General features: G+C 35.1%; 2 protein-coding genes across 3 annotated transcripts in view; one reads left to right on the plus strand and one right to left on the minus strand.

The window, feature by feature from the left end:
• The window catches only part of LOC144974220 (kelch-like protein 24), a 5,931-nt gene extending 2,443 nt beyond the window's left edge, over positions 1-3,488 (plus strand). Inside the window, exon 3 of the mRNA XM_078917135.1 lies at positions 857-3,488. Within this exon, the coding sequence (XP_078773261.1) occupies positions 857-2,564 (1,708 nt within the window). The 3' untranslated portion in view covers positions 2,565-3,488. The remainder of the gene's footprint in view (positions 1-856) is intronic.
• Positions 3,489-12,708: 9,220 nt separating this feature from the next.
• LOC144973604 (prolyl 4-hydroxylase subunit alpha-1-like) overlaps positions 12,709-15,182 on the minus strand; it is a 49,600-nt gene continuing 47,126 nt past the window's right edge. For both annotated transcript variants that reach the window (XM_078916249.1, XM_078916250.1), the window contains exon 14: positions 12,709-14,970. In XM_078916249.1, coding sequence (XP_078772375.1) covers positions 14,803-14,970 — 168 coding nt within the window. In that variant the 3' untranslated portion in view covers positions 12,709-14,802. The remainder of the gene's footprint in view (positions 14,971-15,182) is intronic.

A 15,182-nucleotide genomic window follows, 5' to 3' on the forward strand; every position in this document is an offset into this window, starting at 1 on the left:
GGAAGGACTGGAGGAGAACAGCAACGACATTCAAAAAAACATGAGGTGATAGAGCAGAAGAATATGCGCGCCCGGGAGAGAGAGAGATAGAGAGAGAGAGAGAGAGAGAGAGAGAGAGAGAGAGAGAGAGAGAGAGAGAGAGAAATAGTGAGACAGAGAGAGAGAAAGAGAGAGGGAGAGAGTGAGGGAGAGAAAAGAGAAAAAGAGGGAGAGAGAGAGAGAGAGAGAGAGAGAGAAAGAGAGAGAGAGAGAAAGAGAGAGAGAGAGAGATAAAGAGAGAGAGAAAGAAGGAAAGGAATAGTGAGACAGGGAGAGAGAGAGAGAGAGAGAGAGAGAGAGAGAGAGAGAGAATGAAAGAAAGAAAGAAAGAGAGAGAGAGAGAGAGAGTGTGTGTGTGTGAGTGTGTGTATGTGTGTGTGAGAGAGAGTGTGTGTATTTGCATACCAAATTATAAGCGGTCAACTTCTCATCAGTTCTGGCGTCAGTTGTAACCAATACATAATCAAATGTGTTAAAATAACCTGACAATATTTGTGTCGATACAAGAAAAATCACTCAAAGCATTCCACAAAACATGCTGTCTTATGGACACTAAACCAAAGTCCAAATGATTTCACTATGCTATAGATAGTATGCGCTTGGCTAAGAAGCTCACAACATTGCCATCCGGAAGTATAACAGACCAATACACAAAACTATGTGTAACCTTGAACGTTTATTGTCTGGTAATACAGTTTAGTGAGCATTACTTATAAACGCGGATGGCAAAAAACAATTTCAAAGACCTGAGTGACGTCATCTTCATTCTATCTATATAACTTTCCATTCTGACATCCCTTCTATCGTTTATTTCCAGGTATCGTCACTTGTCGGATATCATGGCAGCCCTCGGTGGTTTATGGAGGAGGCGTCTGTACACCGACCTTACGCTCATCGTAGACGGAAAACCTGTAAAATGCCACAAAGTTATCCTTGCGTCTGCCAGTGCATATTTCCACTCTCGTCTATTTAATGGACGTCGTGAATCGCCAATAGACAAAATCCATCTGACGAACATCACAACATCGACCATCAATGATGTCCTTGACTTTATCTACACAGGGGAATGTCCTCTGACCATGGACAACGTTGAAGACATTCTCAAAGCTGCTACACTTTTCCAAATCCCAGCTCTTCAGGACAGAGCTGATCTGTACCTCAGTGAAAACATAAATGTAAATAATTGTCTACGTTTGTTAAAACTTGCAAATCTGACGAGCAGTGCTCTTATGAGGGAACAGACCATGTGGGAAATTAAAAGGAATTTCGTTTCACTGTGGCCAACTCCAATGTTTCGACAACTTTCGTGTAAAGAATTAATTTCTTTGATTCAGTGTAATGAGTTGTCCGTTCCAAATGAAGATAATGTCTGCAATGCCATCATCGCTTGGCTAGAAGGCGATAGAGATAAAAGACGAATGCTTTTAGGTGAAATTTTACGTCAAGTTAGACTTCCTCAGCAAAGAAAAGAATACATAAGACAGACTTTAGAAAGTGATAGACTTGTGAAAGAGGACGTGGTATGTCACAGACTTATGAGAAGGGTGAAGAAATCGCAGCAAACAAGTTTGAGTATAGAAGACAGTATAGCTAAAAACTTTGAACTTCAGAGGAAAACTATGTTTGATGATGTTGTTTTACTTGTAGGTGGTGTCATCAACGAGGACGCAAAATTCAAATGCAAACAGCAAGTTTTAGGGTTTAATTTAGAATTCAGAAAATTTTATTCTCTCGCCTCTGTTCCATTGGGTTGTGATTCTGGTGTAGCGTGTTGTCGTTTTGGAAACGATTTATTCATTTCCGGTTTAGGTGAGACGCGTCAGAGCGTGGCGCGATATATTTCTGCTGAAAATTTTTGGAAAGTTGAAACACCCATGATGTTGGGACGAAGAGGTCACACAATGGTGGCACACGGGAATTTCTTATTCGCTCTGGGAGGAATGGTGGACCAAACCGTAGACGGAACTAAAAGAATTACCACAATGGTGGAAAAATACGACATCAAGAAAAAAGTATGGAGCTTCGCCGCTAATTTGTCAGAGTGTGTATGGGGAGCTTCTGCGGTTGTATACAAAGGGAAGGTCATCACATTCGGCGGTTATCAATCTCGAGAAACACCGACAAGCTCTGTTCAAACATTCGACCTAAAAACCGGACTATGCCGAATTACCAGCCAACTCCCATTTCCCGTGGCCTTGACAACTGCTGTAGAGTGCAACAACGCAATTTATATCGTCTGCCCGACCGGAAATATTTTAAAAACCACGGATTGTTGGAGATTCCAGTGTTGGGCGTCCATCCCCGATTTCAAACGTGCAATGTTTGGCGCAGTCGTTCATCACGACCGGCTTCTTGTGTTTGGAGGTAAATTTAGCTCTGAGGCATACGATGACATGAGAATGATGGACATCAACGACCAGTCAATGGTCAACATGCCTGAGAGACTTCCCTTGCCGATGTACGGGTTTGGAACAACTGTAGTCTCCATAAACAGGGGGCAATTAATACAACCAGCTTTCCAGTGATTTACGCCCCTTTCAAAAGGTTAAAAAACCCTTAGAAATATTCCTATTTCTCTGAAGGATAACCTCCTAATTTTGGTTTCAGAGCAGTTTAAGTTCCCTAACCTGAGAAAATTCTTCTTGTCATAATCATAACATTATGAAGATTATAAACGGGTTTGGGACATCTGATGTTTTATTATTCTAAAAAAAAGTTGATTCAGCCAATGATGACGAAACATCCAATCTCATCAAAATGCCTTTGGAATATCAAATACTGAACATTTTAAGCAAGTCGTATTTGACATTTCCTTTCAAATTTAATCTCATTTATGTATCAAATAATATGACAAATGATTGGCTGATCGCTTTTGGACATCATTCTTCTTCAGACGCTGACACAGAAAAGGTTTGGTCTTTCATGAGCGAGCCTCTAAGGCGCGTTTTGGCGCTGCATATTCATTTAAGAAAAAAAAAAACAACAACAACAAAAAAAAAAAAAACAAAAAAACAAATTACTTGCATGTCCCCTTTTTTATATTTTATTTTAAATTCCAATGATATACTAGTATGCATGAGCTGCAGTAGAATATACCTCACCCACTCCAATATTCATCTTATTATCTCTTTAACAGACGCTCCTATCACACCATCATTGAAGCCTGTCACGACATATTATGTCATTAAGTTTATATTCACTTCATGCATGGATAAAATAACATTTTATACTTAACAAAAGGAATCAAACCTTAGAATTCAAACAAGGTTTCGGGTTTATGTCTGTTTGACAAGTTGGGGGTCATCTCATTTTATTGATGCACCAAAATCATTTTTCTGGGCCAAAATTCTAAGATTCTAAAAACTCATGCTTCACTTTCTTACATAATTTGTTCGTCATAATTTGTAAAACAACAAATCCTTCCAATTATTCGTCAGGAAAATAAATTATCATATAAATATGTCTCTAATGTTAATGAAATTCTTAAATTAAAAAATATAAAATTAAATATTATTTAAATGATTTGTTTTATCTGTTTATTTTCCTGTTTTTATTCCGGCACTATATGTTCTATATGTTACGGTGAATGACATAATCAGTAAGATGGTGAAAAGGTTTGAACAGAGATACATCTGATCTGGTTCCGTTGTTTTTAGGGTTAAGTTTCCTAATCAGTTGCCAAGCATGTCGACTCGACTCCAAGTTTTCTACTGTGTCAATCCATCTTTGTCTTCTGTCCTCTTGAAGGGTATTTAATAGCTGTTCTGCTACATCCTGGTCTTGGGTTTTTTCATATTGTTCGAGAAGTTTTTCACTCGCGTCTGACCAGCATGGAATGTGCCACTGTCTGACTCCTCTTGGGATGTATTTTTTAGCACTTGTCAATATCAGTTTGCTAAATCTCTGTATGTTATCAGCCGATGATGGAATTCTTGGGCATACTTTCTCTGTGTATGACGTGTACTCCTCCCAGTTTGCTTTTTTGAAGTTCCACCTTGGTTTGGAAATAGCTATGCTGGCTATTTGGAAATGCTCCAAGGACTTCTCTAGCTGCATCAAGTGGTTTGTGATTCTTGTCTTTCGTCACAAGTGTCAGGTCAGGGGTGTATTCTTTCTTCCAGCGAGCTGATCTGAAAGATCCACGGCTATTTGGGGTGTAAAGAAGGTGAGCATCGACTTGGTTTATCCATGCCTATAGTTCGATGCCTGGTGGGTTGGCTTCTTTGTATCCCCAGTTATTGTGGTGGCTATTAAAATCTCAAATAATCAGTGCAGGATGTTGCAGATGTTGTTTTGGTGGTTCAGACCATTTGATCGATGGAGGTTTGTAGATAATCGTGATCTCCAGACTCCAGGTTCCCAACTTTTATTGTGCTTCTCTGTGTACCAGTGTCATCAGTTGTACCTCCAAGTACTCCAAGGTCGTACAATTGTTCTGGGTTTCTGGCGTATGTGCTTATGCCATATTTTGGGTGGGATTGTTTGTTGACTCCTGTATATCCGGCAATGTTGGATCTGGATGGAGCTGACTGATGATCCTTGTGTGTTTCTTGCAGAAGCAGGATATCAATACTATGGTCTTTAAGAAGTCTACTGAGATAGTCCCATTTTTGCATTGAAATGCCTTCCACATTAAGAGACATTATTCTCAATCTTTCTCCTAGTACGATGTTGTTTTGTAATATGTGGTTGAAGTCTTGCTAATTTTTCAAGGCTGCAGGACTTCGTTCAGCAGCTACGCGGACCTTTTTATGCTGGGCGCCGTCCGAGCCGGTATGAATAAATATTCTCCTTGTACCTTTCATGATTAGATGTGTGGGTCAGGAAAAGGCAAGCCTTGTCTGAACGCCTGGTTGGATCATCCTTCGTCTGGTCCCTATCCTGTTGCTGTTCCAGAACGATTGCATCCAAGCTGGTATCACCTTCAGGGTCATTGGGGCACTCAAGCTCCTGTACAACGGCAACCTGCTGATCCGGTAGCAGGAGGCGACCTTACTGGTACGACAACTCCGTCTGGCCGGGGAGAGCGTGGCTCTACCGTATGAGCTATCCACGAATCTCAGACCCTATGATTACCGGTCAGACGTGCTACCATTACACCACAGAGGTAATCAGGTCTGAAGTTCGATCTCCAGTCGGGGTAGATTGATTTTTTGGGATGGTTTTTTCCTTTTATTTTTCTGTCTTGCTTTGGCTGGCACTTTTCATACACACTTGTTCAGATCTTTAACTTTAACTATACATTTGCCTGTTTCCCTCCCAGCCAGGACTAGGACAAAACTAAGTAATCTCATTCCAAGACAAAGACAGAAAGCAGGTTGGGGAACAGATATAGAGGGATAGAAAACACAGTAAGTGCTTCCCTGGCCACTATGGGAGGTCAAGAACCCCACCAAGCCTGACCACTATGGGAGGTCAAGAACCCCACCAAGCCTGACCACTATGGGAGGTCAAGAACCCCACCCAGCCTGACCACTATGGGAGGTCAAGAACCCCACTCAGACATTAGGGGATAGAAGTTTTGTTTTTGTTTTTAAGGGTTTTACGGCGCTTGCAACACATTAAGGTCATATCAGCGCCAGTAAAAAGGAAGAAAATGGGATAGTCAAAAGTTCTAGAATTACAATTAAAGCACCCAAGAAAAGGTAAGACAAAGGGGAATTTGTTCAAATAGGAAACAGATGTAGATTCCAAGAGCACACTACCAAAGTACTTAGTTTGAGATCACCTAAAAGTCTCATCCACACACAAGCCCAGGTCCCAACTAAGAAGAGGGATACACTCAAATGTTTAAAAATCATATATAATATTTAAACAAAACAATACAGTGTATAACAGGGAGATGATTTACAAGGAAAAAAATATCATCTCCCAAAACTCTAACTATACATTTGACTGTTTCCCTCCCAGCTAGGGTATCCAGCCAGGGCCAGGACAAAACCAAGTAATCTCATTCCAAGACAAAGACAGAAAGCATGTTGGAAAACAGACATAGGGGGATAGAAGACACAGTATGTACCTCCCTGCCCACTATGGGAGGGGATAGAAGACACAGTGATCTCTCTGCCCACCATGAGAGGTCAGAAGATTGTTTAGTTTTTCAGGGTTTTACGCCGCTTGCAACAAATTTAGGTCATATCAGCGCCAGTAAAAAGGATGAAAATTGGATAGTGAAAAGATTCTAGATGTACAATTAAAAGGACTTGAGGAAAAAGTAAGACAAAGGGGAATTGGTTCAAATAGTGAACAGATGTAGATTCCAAGAGCACACCATCAATGTACTTAGTTGGAGATCACCTAAATGTATCACCCTGACACCAGCACAAGATCCCACTAAGAGGAATACACTCAAATGCTTACATTATACATTCAAAATAATAAATATAACAATACATAACAGAGAGATGATTTACAAGGAAAAACATATCATCTCCCAAAACAATAACTATGCCAGTATAAGGACTAAACTAAGTAATCTCGCTCATTCCAAGACAAAGACAGAATGCACATTGGTAAACAGATATAAGGGTATAGAAGACACAGTAAGTGCCACCCTGCCCACTTTGGGAGGTCAGGAACCCCACCCAGAAGGAGAGTGCCTACACACCACTAGACCACATAGCCGCACATTAGAATAAAGCATTGTGAAGTGCATTGGGCATGGTCAATCAGTAGGAATGCGCTATATAAATATGCATCAGCATTTATTTTTAAGAGAAAGTAAAAAAAAACAACAACAGAAATATAATGAGAAAACAAAATTTTTTTGGGGAAAAACACAAAACAGTGAACTTAAGAGCTCAGTATTTGTATAAATCTCTCTTTATTTCATTTTATTAAGAGTATCATTATCATCATCATAACCAAAACGTAATCAAGACATAGAAATTATATAAAAACGGGAAGACACATTCTAACTCTGGTGGTTGTATGAAGGGCATAAAATAGTAAGCAAATTTCTACCGTAATATAGTTTACATAGCAACATTTAAGTAAACGCCTTTAAATATGTGTATACCTTTTGACATTAAAAAAAGCTTGTATTATACAAAACAATATGAATATAAAAAGTTCTAAATGTATGAAAAGAATAATAATATCTATTTTTTTTTTTTTATTTTCAAATCACTGAAAACTCAGCTTACAACACGAGTTCAACTCTTGCTTTTTAAAATAATTTTTGTTGCTTATAAATTATCTTACAAATTAAAATGACAAAAAACTAAAAAAGAAAGTCTGAAAATTCGGCAGTTGTCTTGTTCTTTTGTTTCCGTTTATCTACAGTATAATATACACACCTTCCATATGCAACAAACATGCAGCATATAATTATATTTTTTTGGGGGAAAAAAAATAAATCAGAAATTTAAGATTACAAAAAACAAAAACAAAAAAAACACAAAATGTTTTTTATCGATCCCAAGAACATTACTTTCCACCTCTGTTTATATGAATTATGCATCACTTTAAAATATTTTAGAAATATGTAGTGTAGGTCACTCTCTCTTCCCTATAAAAGTTTGCTTTAGAAATCAGAATCTCAAGGAATGCTTTCAACTTTGGTAAAATTTGACCACAAAAAAAAAGTTTATATACCGCTTAAATCTGTTTAAATGGTAGGTATGTAAATAGCAACAACAGCAATTCTGTAAGTGTCCATCAAATTGTCAAAAAGAGAATATGAATGCACATTAATAATAAAAATATAGTCTTTTCCCTATTAGTTATATTATGATACACACTTATGTAAAAAACAACAACTTTAATATAATAATAATCCACGCTTAAAAAGAACGAATGCATTAAGATGATCATTATATCATACATGGCTGTAAAAAAATATCATTGTCTACTTTGGGTGATACACAAATAGGAATAACATTCCTACACTTTCCCGTATCCAAAATATTTTAGATATTTTTATCTATAGAAATCCTTTTTGTTTCTCGAATTATATGAAACGCAAACACAAGACATCTTAGTCTTCGGCATTTCAAATTAAACTTACTATAAATGACACAAGACATCAATCTGGTGTTGTGTTTGAATGAACGAGATGAAGAGAGAGGTGAGTTTAATGTCAAAATGCTCTGAAAAAGGAATCCTTCTTCTTCAAGTCCCAAGTCTGTGCCAGACATCGGTGATCATGGTACGCCATTCATCTCTTTGATCAGATAGCCTCAGAAAACTAATATTACTCTTCTCTTTCTTTGTCACCCAGCTGTTCAAACTACTCAAATATGTTTTTCTTGGTCTACCTTTACTCTTTTTACCTTCTATCTTTCTTGTGAGAGCAAGATGTTCAATACAGTTATGTCTATTTAGGTGCCCTTGAAAAAGGAATAAAGGCATTTTAAAATTTCCGAAAGCAACGTTAGTCCCTTCAACGAATACATTTATTATAACTCAAATTTCATATTTTAAGCTTAACTCTCTTGAGTTCATATCAATGGACAATCAAACAAATTTGTTATAATATTTTTCAATCATTTTTCACTCGAGAGAGTTAATATTACACTTTAAGCATCAGATTCAACCTGAAATAATTTATTTAATACTATTTTGAGATAACTAGTCACATATTAACCAATATTGCCATGACATTTTTTGTATGATTTCACCAGGATTCATATTGACACGAGATTCATTATTTATATGAAGATGAACAAAATTAAATTTTGAAAAATAGATCAATAGAAGATGAGACAATCGGATATGATATCTCCTGCATTAGCACAAACACCTTTTTACAATAACTACACTGCATGGAAGACAAAATGACGTTATATTAATATATATTTTATTTTTAAAATGACAAGTTTAAAGACGATTTAATCATATTACGAGTGGTAAAATACACAATTAGCACATGATCGAGTATACACAGCGTAGCTTAGCACCAAGTGAAATACATATAAAGTTCCATTCTAATTCTACCATCCTTTTCTCAGTGAAAAAGTATCAAAGCACTGCTTATCCTTATCTATTCAGCCTATTGGCATTGGTTGCCTACTAGTGAATAGCAATTAGTGAATGATAATAATAATAATAATTATGATAATAATAATAATAATAATAATAATAATAATAACAATAACAATAATAATAATAATAATAATAATAATAATAATAATAATAATAATAATAATAATAAAAAGAAGAAAGAAGAAGAAGAAGAAGAAGAGAAGAAGAAGAAGAAGAAGAAAAGAAGAAGAAGAAAAAGAAGAAGAAAGAAGAGAAGAAGAAGAAGAAGAAGAAGAAGAGAAGAAGAAGAAGAAAGAAGAAGAAGAAGAAGAAGAAGAAGAAGAAGAAGAAAGAAGAAGAAGAAGAAGAAGAAGAAGAAGAAGAAGAAGAAAAGAAGAAGAAGAAGAAGAAGAAGAAGAAGAAAGAAGAAGAAGAAAGAAGAAGAAAGAAGAAGAAGAAGAAGAAGAAAGAAGAAGAAGAAGAAAGAAGAAGAAGAAAGAAGAAGAAGAGAAGAAGAAAAGAAGAAGAAGAAGAAGAAGAAGAAGAAAGAAGAAGAAGAAAGAGAAGAAGAAGAAGAAGAAGAAGAAGAAGAAGAAGAAGAAGAAGAAGAAGAAGAAAGAAGAAGAAGAAGAAGAAGAAAGAAGAAGAAGAAGAAGAAGAAAGAAGAAGAGAAGAAGAAGAAAGAAGAAGAAGAAGAAGAAGAAGAAGAAGAAAGAAGAAGAAGAAGAAGAAGAAGAAAAGAAGAAGAAAGAAGAAGAAGAAGAAGAAAGAGAAGAAGAAGAAGAAAAGAAAGAAGAAGAAGAGAAAGAAGAAGAAGAAAAGAAAGAAGAAAAGAAGCAAAAAGCAAAACACATAAGCCCCAATGAACATGAATAGACCCAATTTCGAAGATTTCTATCAAAATTCAAGGCTTTTTCTTTTCAAGAGTGACTGAACAAAAGTAAGCAAATCATGTGACCTCTTCTCTTTATTTGCAAAATGTTAAGTGCGTACAACTTCAGGTGCTAATCTTTTGATTAAAACGTGAAATGTATGACAAGTCAGTCTCTCATTTTAGTTGAAATCCACAAATATGTAAAAAAAAATATTTGCCATATTTTTCTTAGCTTTACTATTAATATAATTGAGATATTGTGAAATATAACTCATGCCAGTCAGTTTGAATGGATTGTTCACAACAGACATAAAAACAAAAAGACTTACAGCCTGACAAAGAAATTAGACCAAAATCTGTATGCACAAAAACATTGTTAAATCTAAAGTAACTCTGAATCGTAATCGAACAAACTTGTTCATTTTGCCTATCTTTGTGAACACAAAAGAGGCTGTAAGATATAATTTAAACAACATTTCAAATGCGGTTTTTATCATTATATATTTCAATTATATGTTGGACTTTTTTACCTTCAAAATAAAAGTAAATATGAGTGTAGAAAAAAAATCATACAGCAATTTAAAAAGTGGAGAAAAAAAAAAGCATAACCATTAACAAATATTCGATTTTTCATCATGGAAAGCCATTGCAACTTTAGAAATGTTATTTTTTTTTTCCATCATTAAAAAGCATCCCATAAATACATGCATTCGTTTGCTCAAACAATCTGTAAGTTTATTTCAAGGATTTTTTAAACATTCTGTGTGACATTTTCAAGATGATAACAAAGTTAATTAAAAGTTTGCGCTCTCATAACAGTTTTTAAAAATCAAGAGGAACCTCTTCAATTGCCTAGTCTCAGTCTCAGGCATGTCAAAAAGTCACACCCAAACATGGTTTTCAATGCAATAATAAAACGATCTCATAATAAAGATACATCAGGGCACACTTCCATTTTGACACATGATAATTGTCTGTTTATCTGTTTCTAGAGGTTTTACAGCATTTGCGACACATTAAGGGGAATTTCACCACCAGTAAAAAGGTGTGATAATAATTATAATAATAATAATAATAATAATAATAATAATAATAATAATAATAATAATAATAATAATAATGTACATTTAAATAGCGTCAACATCTCAAGCAATATGAGCTCTAGGCATATGATGGAAAAGACAAACCATTTAGTTCTAGCTGACATTCCCCTGTCTCGCTTTCGCTCTCTCTCTCTCAGAAAACGACTCCTGCAGGGTCCAGATTAAACCAAATGAACCCATTCCAATCCAAGAACACAAAGCCATTTGGGATGGGAATTCAAACGATAGAAGAGACGGCACGGGATGTGGACAAATGAAAACTCCACTGGCTGAGGTGTTGCCAACTTTCCACAGACCTTGGGGTAATTCCACCCACTGCTTTGGCAAAGGATTTCAATCAGGGTGAAAGCAAAACCAAATAGGCAGTTTTATTCTAAGACAGGAACTGAAGGTGGCATGTAAGGGAACCAAAGATCAGATTGGTAGAAGAAATAGCAAGATCTTTATTTTCATCGTATATCCTGCTTTTGTGAGGGGGAAGGAGACATGGCTTGAGAGCAACTGCAAAAAACTGGATCAGATAATTAGACGTATGCAAAACACGACAGCATTAGCTATCAAGAATCATGTTACAGAATGGTACGTATGCATTTTCCCTATTAGAAAAGTCACATTACATAATGGTATAATATATCTTATATCAGAAATGTGGTGATAAAAACAGAGAATGAGATTCGGAGGAATATAATGCATGTGGTGGGAAATTCAATGACAATTATCAATTCATTATAAATATTCTATTAACTCCAGTTGTCATTGGCACGCACGACTAAGACAGGAATACAAAGAATAATGTTATCATATAAGATTACAATATACAAAATACAAAGGCATGTCAACCACTTATCTCAACATTACAAATTGATGTGCTCAAAGTAGACCACGAGATAAAAAACAAGGAAATAAGCAAAAATCACTGACAAAGCAAATCATGCCCATGTTAATAAATCTTTTTTTTTGTCCTTCTAGTATTAGCTTCTTCTGCTTCACAATATTTAAAAAAAAAACAAAAAACAGAAAACAAAACTGTTCAAAATAAACAAATATATACCAGAGTTTTGAAATGCTTCATTTTGTATGTAATCTGGTAATGAATTGCTTTTATGAGACATGTTTGTTTTTAAGGGTTTAAAGGCGCTTGCAACACATTAAGGTCATATCAGCGCCAGTAAAAAGGAAGAAAATGGGATAGTAAAAAGTTCTAGACACAAATTTTGTTCTTTTACTTTTGAAGAAGAAAAAAAAAAAAAAGCATTTAATTACTTCTCAATGTGAAAATACAAGCTTTGAGCTTTTGAGAAAGGCCACTGTTAATAATTGCTTATGGTCAGTCATATCATGAAGAAAACTTTGTTATAACAACTGTTACTCATCAACCCAAAACGGTATCAAGTTCTCCTGGCTGATTTGGAAAAAATGTGCACATTAATGCCTTGACATAAACAACATTTTTACATTTTTATACGTTTAGTTGATCACAGCAATACATTTCTCACCATTTGTGAAATAGGTCTGTTTCAAATCTGACCTTATATCATAATCATATAAATTTTACCAAAACAACAGTATCAGCAATACAACTTGATGCCTAAGTCGCATTGCTGTAACTACTCTAGGTCTAAACTGGTTAGCGCTATAGTTATCAAAAAACAATTGGAAAAAAAAATAATCGTGATCTGTATAATACAAAAAGATTCTCTTCATTTAAAGGGTAAAACTCATATTTAGTTTATTTGTTTTAATTCAGTTTGTAAAACTTTATACCGTTTTGGAGAGGTGGGTTACAAAATAATATCAAGATTTCACAATGCACTTCAAATCAATATCAGTGGCGAGCCTAATGACAGAAATATGACAATTAATTAATGTTACACTGGGTATCCACCGTACAGAAAAACATAGAACACCCAGAGCTGCCAACCCCATCTGATGAGAATGTGTACAATGGGACCTCAAAATGGGGGAGATTTCATAAAAATGGCTACAATCCTGAAATCGACGGAAACTAACCATTGTGAAAGTAAGAGGAAGGTATACTTACATAAAGTCACACTGCACAAGTTCAATTGCAGCAACAATGATGTTCCCACCAAGACTATAATCCAATCCTTTCAGAATTCTACCTCCCAGCATGAAGATCATAATTGGTCAAAAAATATATGAATATCCACTTGGTCACCAAGGTTTCTCAATAGGTTAGTAATAATATGAATTACAACTCAACAAAACTGAAGTGACTCTGTACACTGAAAATGGGTACAATCTTGAGGGAAATGCGTACAATCGCTGAAAATGCGTACAATTCCGCACTTTTTGCAGTAGGTCGGCAGCTCTGAACACACAACACAACATTCAAGGAGATCTGGTATAAACAAGTAACTGGGACTTATTCATTTCTAATTATGCAATAAACGAATTTCTATCATTACTCGATACAAAAATAGACATATACACACAAGATAACTATTTATTTAGCTTTAAGCAAGAAAGATGTATCAGGGCTAAATGTAAATTAAAATTTTTTAAATATTCTGGTAAATTTTATAATTCTTTTTGGCACACGGAATGCAATGAGGCTATTGTATTCACTCTCTCGAGTTCATATGCATGGAAAATCGAACAAATTTGTTCGATTTTCAATGAGGGTGAGCTCGAGAGAGTTAACTCTAAATATTTCTGCCACAAATGTGAAATTATTTAACTACTGACAAAGTAAAGATTTCTTAAAGGGAGACAACACATATTCACCTCTAATAAAGAGAAAAAGAACAAATCGTATCAAATCTCAGAACTATTTACAACTGGAAGATCATTGATGAATAACAAGTGAGATTTCATTAAAAACTTGAAATTTTGTATGATAGTTTATGTGGAACAAAAAAAAATGTTATTTGTTTTAATTCTGAAATACCAACTAAAAACAAGTGATATTAACAGATATTAACTAAGCCACATTAGATCATGTATGAAACGAATGATTAAATTTTAAAATAAAGAAAAACTTTGATCATATCAAAGAGGAGAAGACTATTCAACCATATTAAAATCAGACACATCCATACTAATTTGAAAACCGTAAATGTAGGTCTGACCAATTGTCTGAGGAGTTAAGATATAAATCTAAGAAAACACAACAAAACAAATAAAATCTTTATTTATAGATTTTTTTTACTCTTATACATAACCTATTCAAAAAAATCAAAATTAATATAAATAAAAGTCCTTGATATGGTAAGAAAACAATTTTTAAAATCTTTCAGATTAAAACAAAAAAAGGTAAATTTAAGGCAGTGACAAAAAGTTTTTTTTTTTTTTTAAAAGATACGTTGTTTTACACCGACATAAAACATTTTGAAAAAGTATGGAAATATATCATTTTTATTCGTTTGTCTGACTTGTATTATGAATAATAGAATAAAAACTGACTGCTGTGCACCCAAAGTATGACAAAAATAGCTTCTCAAAGGGTCAACTTTGTCCACACGTTTTCTTGGCATGTTAAAAATGCAATTAAAGCTAAACTTTTAATGCCAGACCCAAACCCATAATAGCAATTCACACAAAAAACCAAAGAGATTTCTTAAAAGACTTTAGAAATCTTCTCCAAGAGGAAGTTATAAAAACTTTACCCTAAACATACAAAGTAAATAGTTGTATCATCAATGACTATACTCTCATTTACATCAACTTTTGCATTACTTAACAAATCAAAATGAGAAAATAAAAAAATATTCGTAATTATTACAGACTCGATTCATTCTCCTCCTTTTTCCTAAACTCATTGATTTTGATGAAAGACTTGTTGAGCTGTGGTCCGATAATTTATTCATCGGGATCCAGGCCACACTGGCGTCTGAACTCTTGACCCCTTTCGTGGATCCACTTGTTGGCGACCCACTTTGTGCCAACCAACACGGGGCAGGCGGCATGCCGAGTATTGTAAATCCCATCTCCGTTGCGATGCAGATTGTACCAGAATGCAGCATTGCCCTGGTAGGGACATAGGGAAAATTGAATCTTCAATGACCTCTATTTATTGAAGTGTAAATGTTGCTGCTCAAAGCTCGAAGAAATAAATAATAACGCGAAGTTGAATGTAAGCTTCAATTTAATTACAAAAACAGATCAAATTAACGTTTCGGGTTTCCCCTTTATCAACAAAACAGGATGATTGAAACACCACAGATGAATGAGATGACGTC

The sequence above is a fragment of the Berghia stephanieae genome, chromosome 5 (genome assembly GCF_034508935.2).
Source record: "Berghia stephanieae isolate SIO BIC M18660-M18661 chromosome 5, UCSD_Bste_1.3, whole genome shotgun sequence".
Classification (NCBI taxonomy): domain Eukaryota; kingdom Metazoa; phylum Mollusca; class Gastropoda; order Nudibranchia; family Aeolidiidae; genus Berghia; species Berghia stephanieae.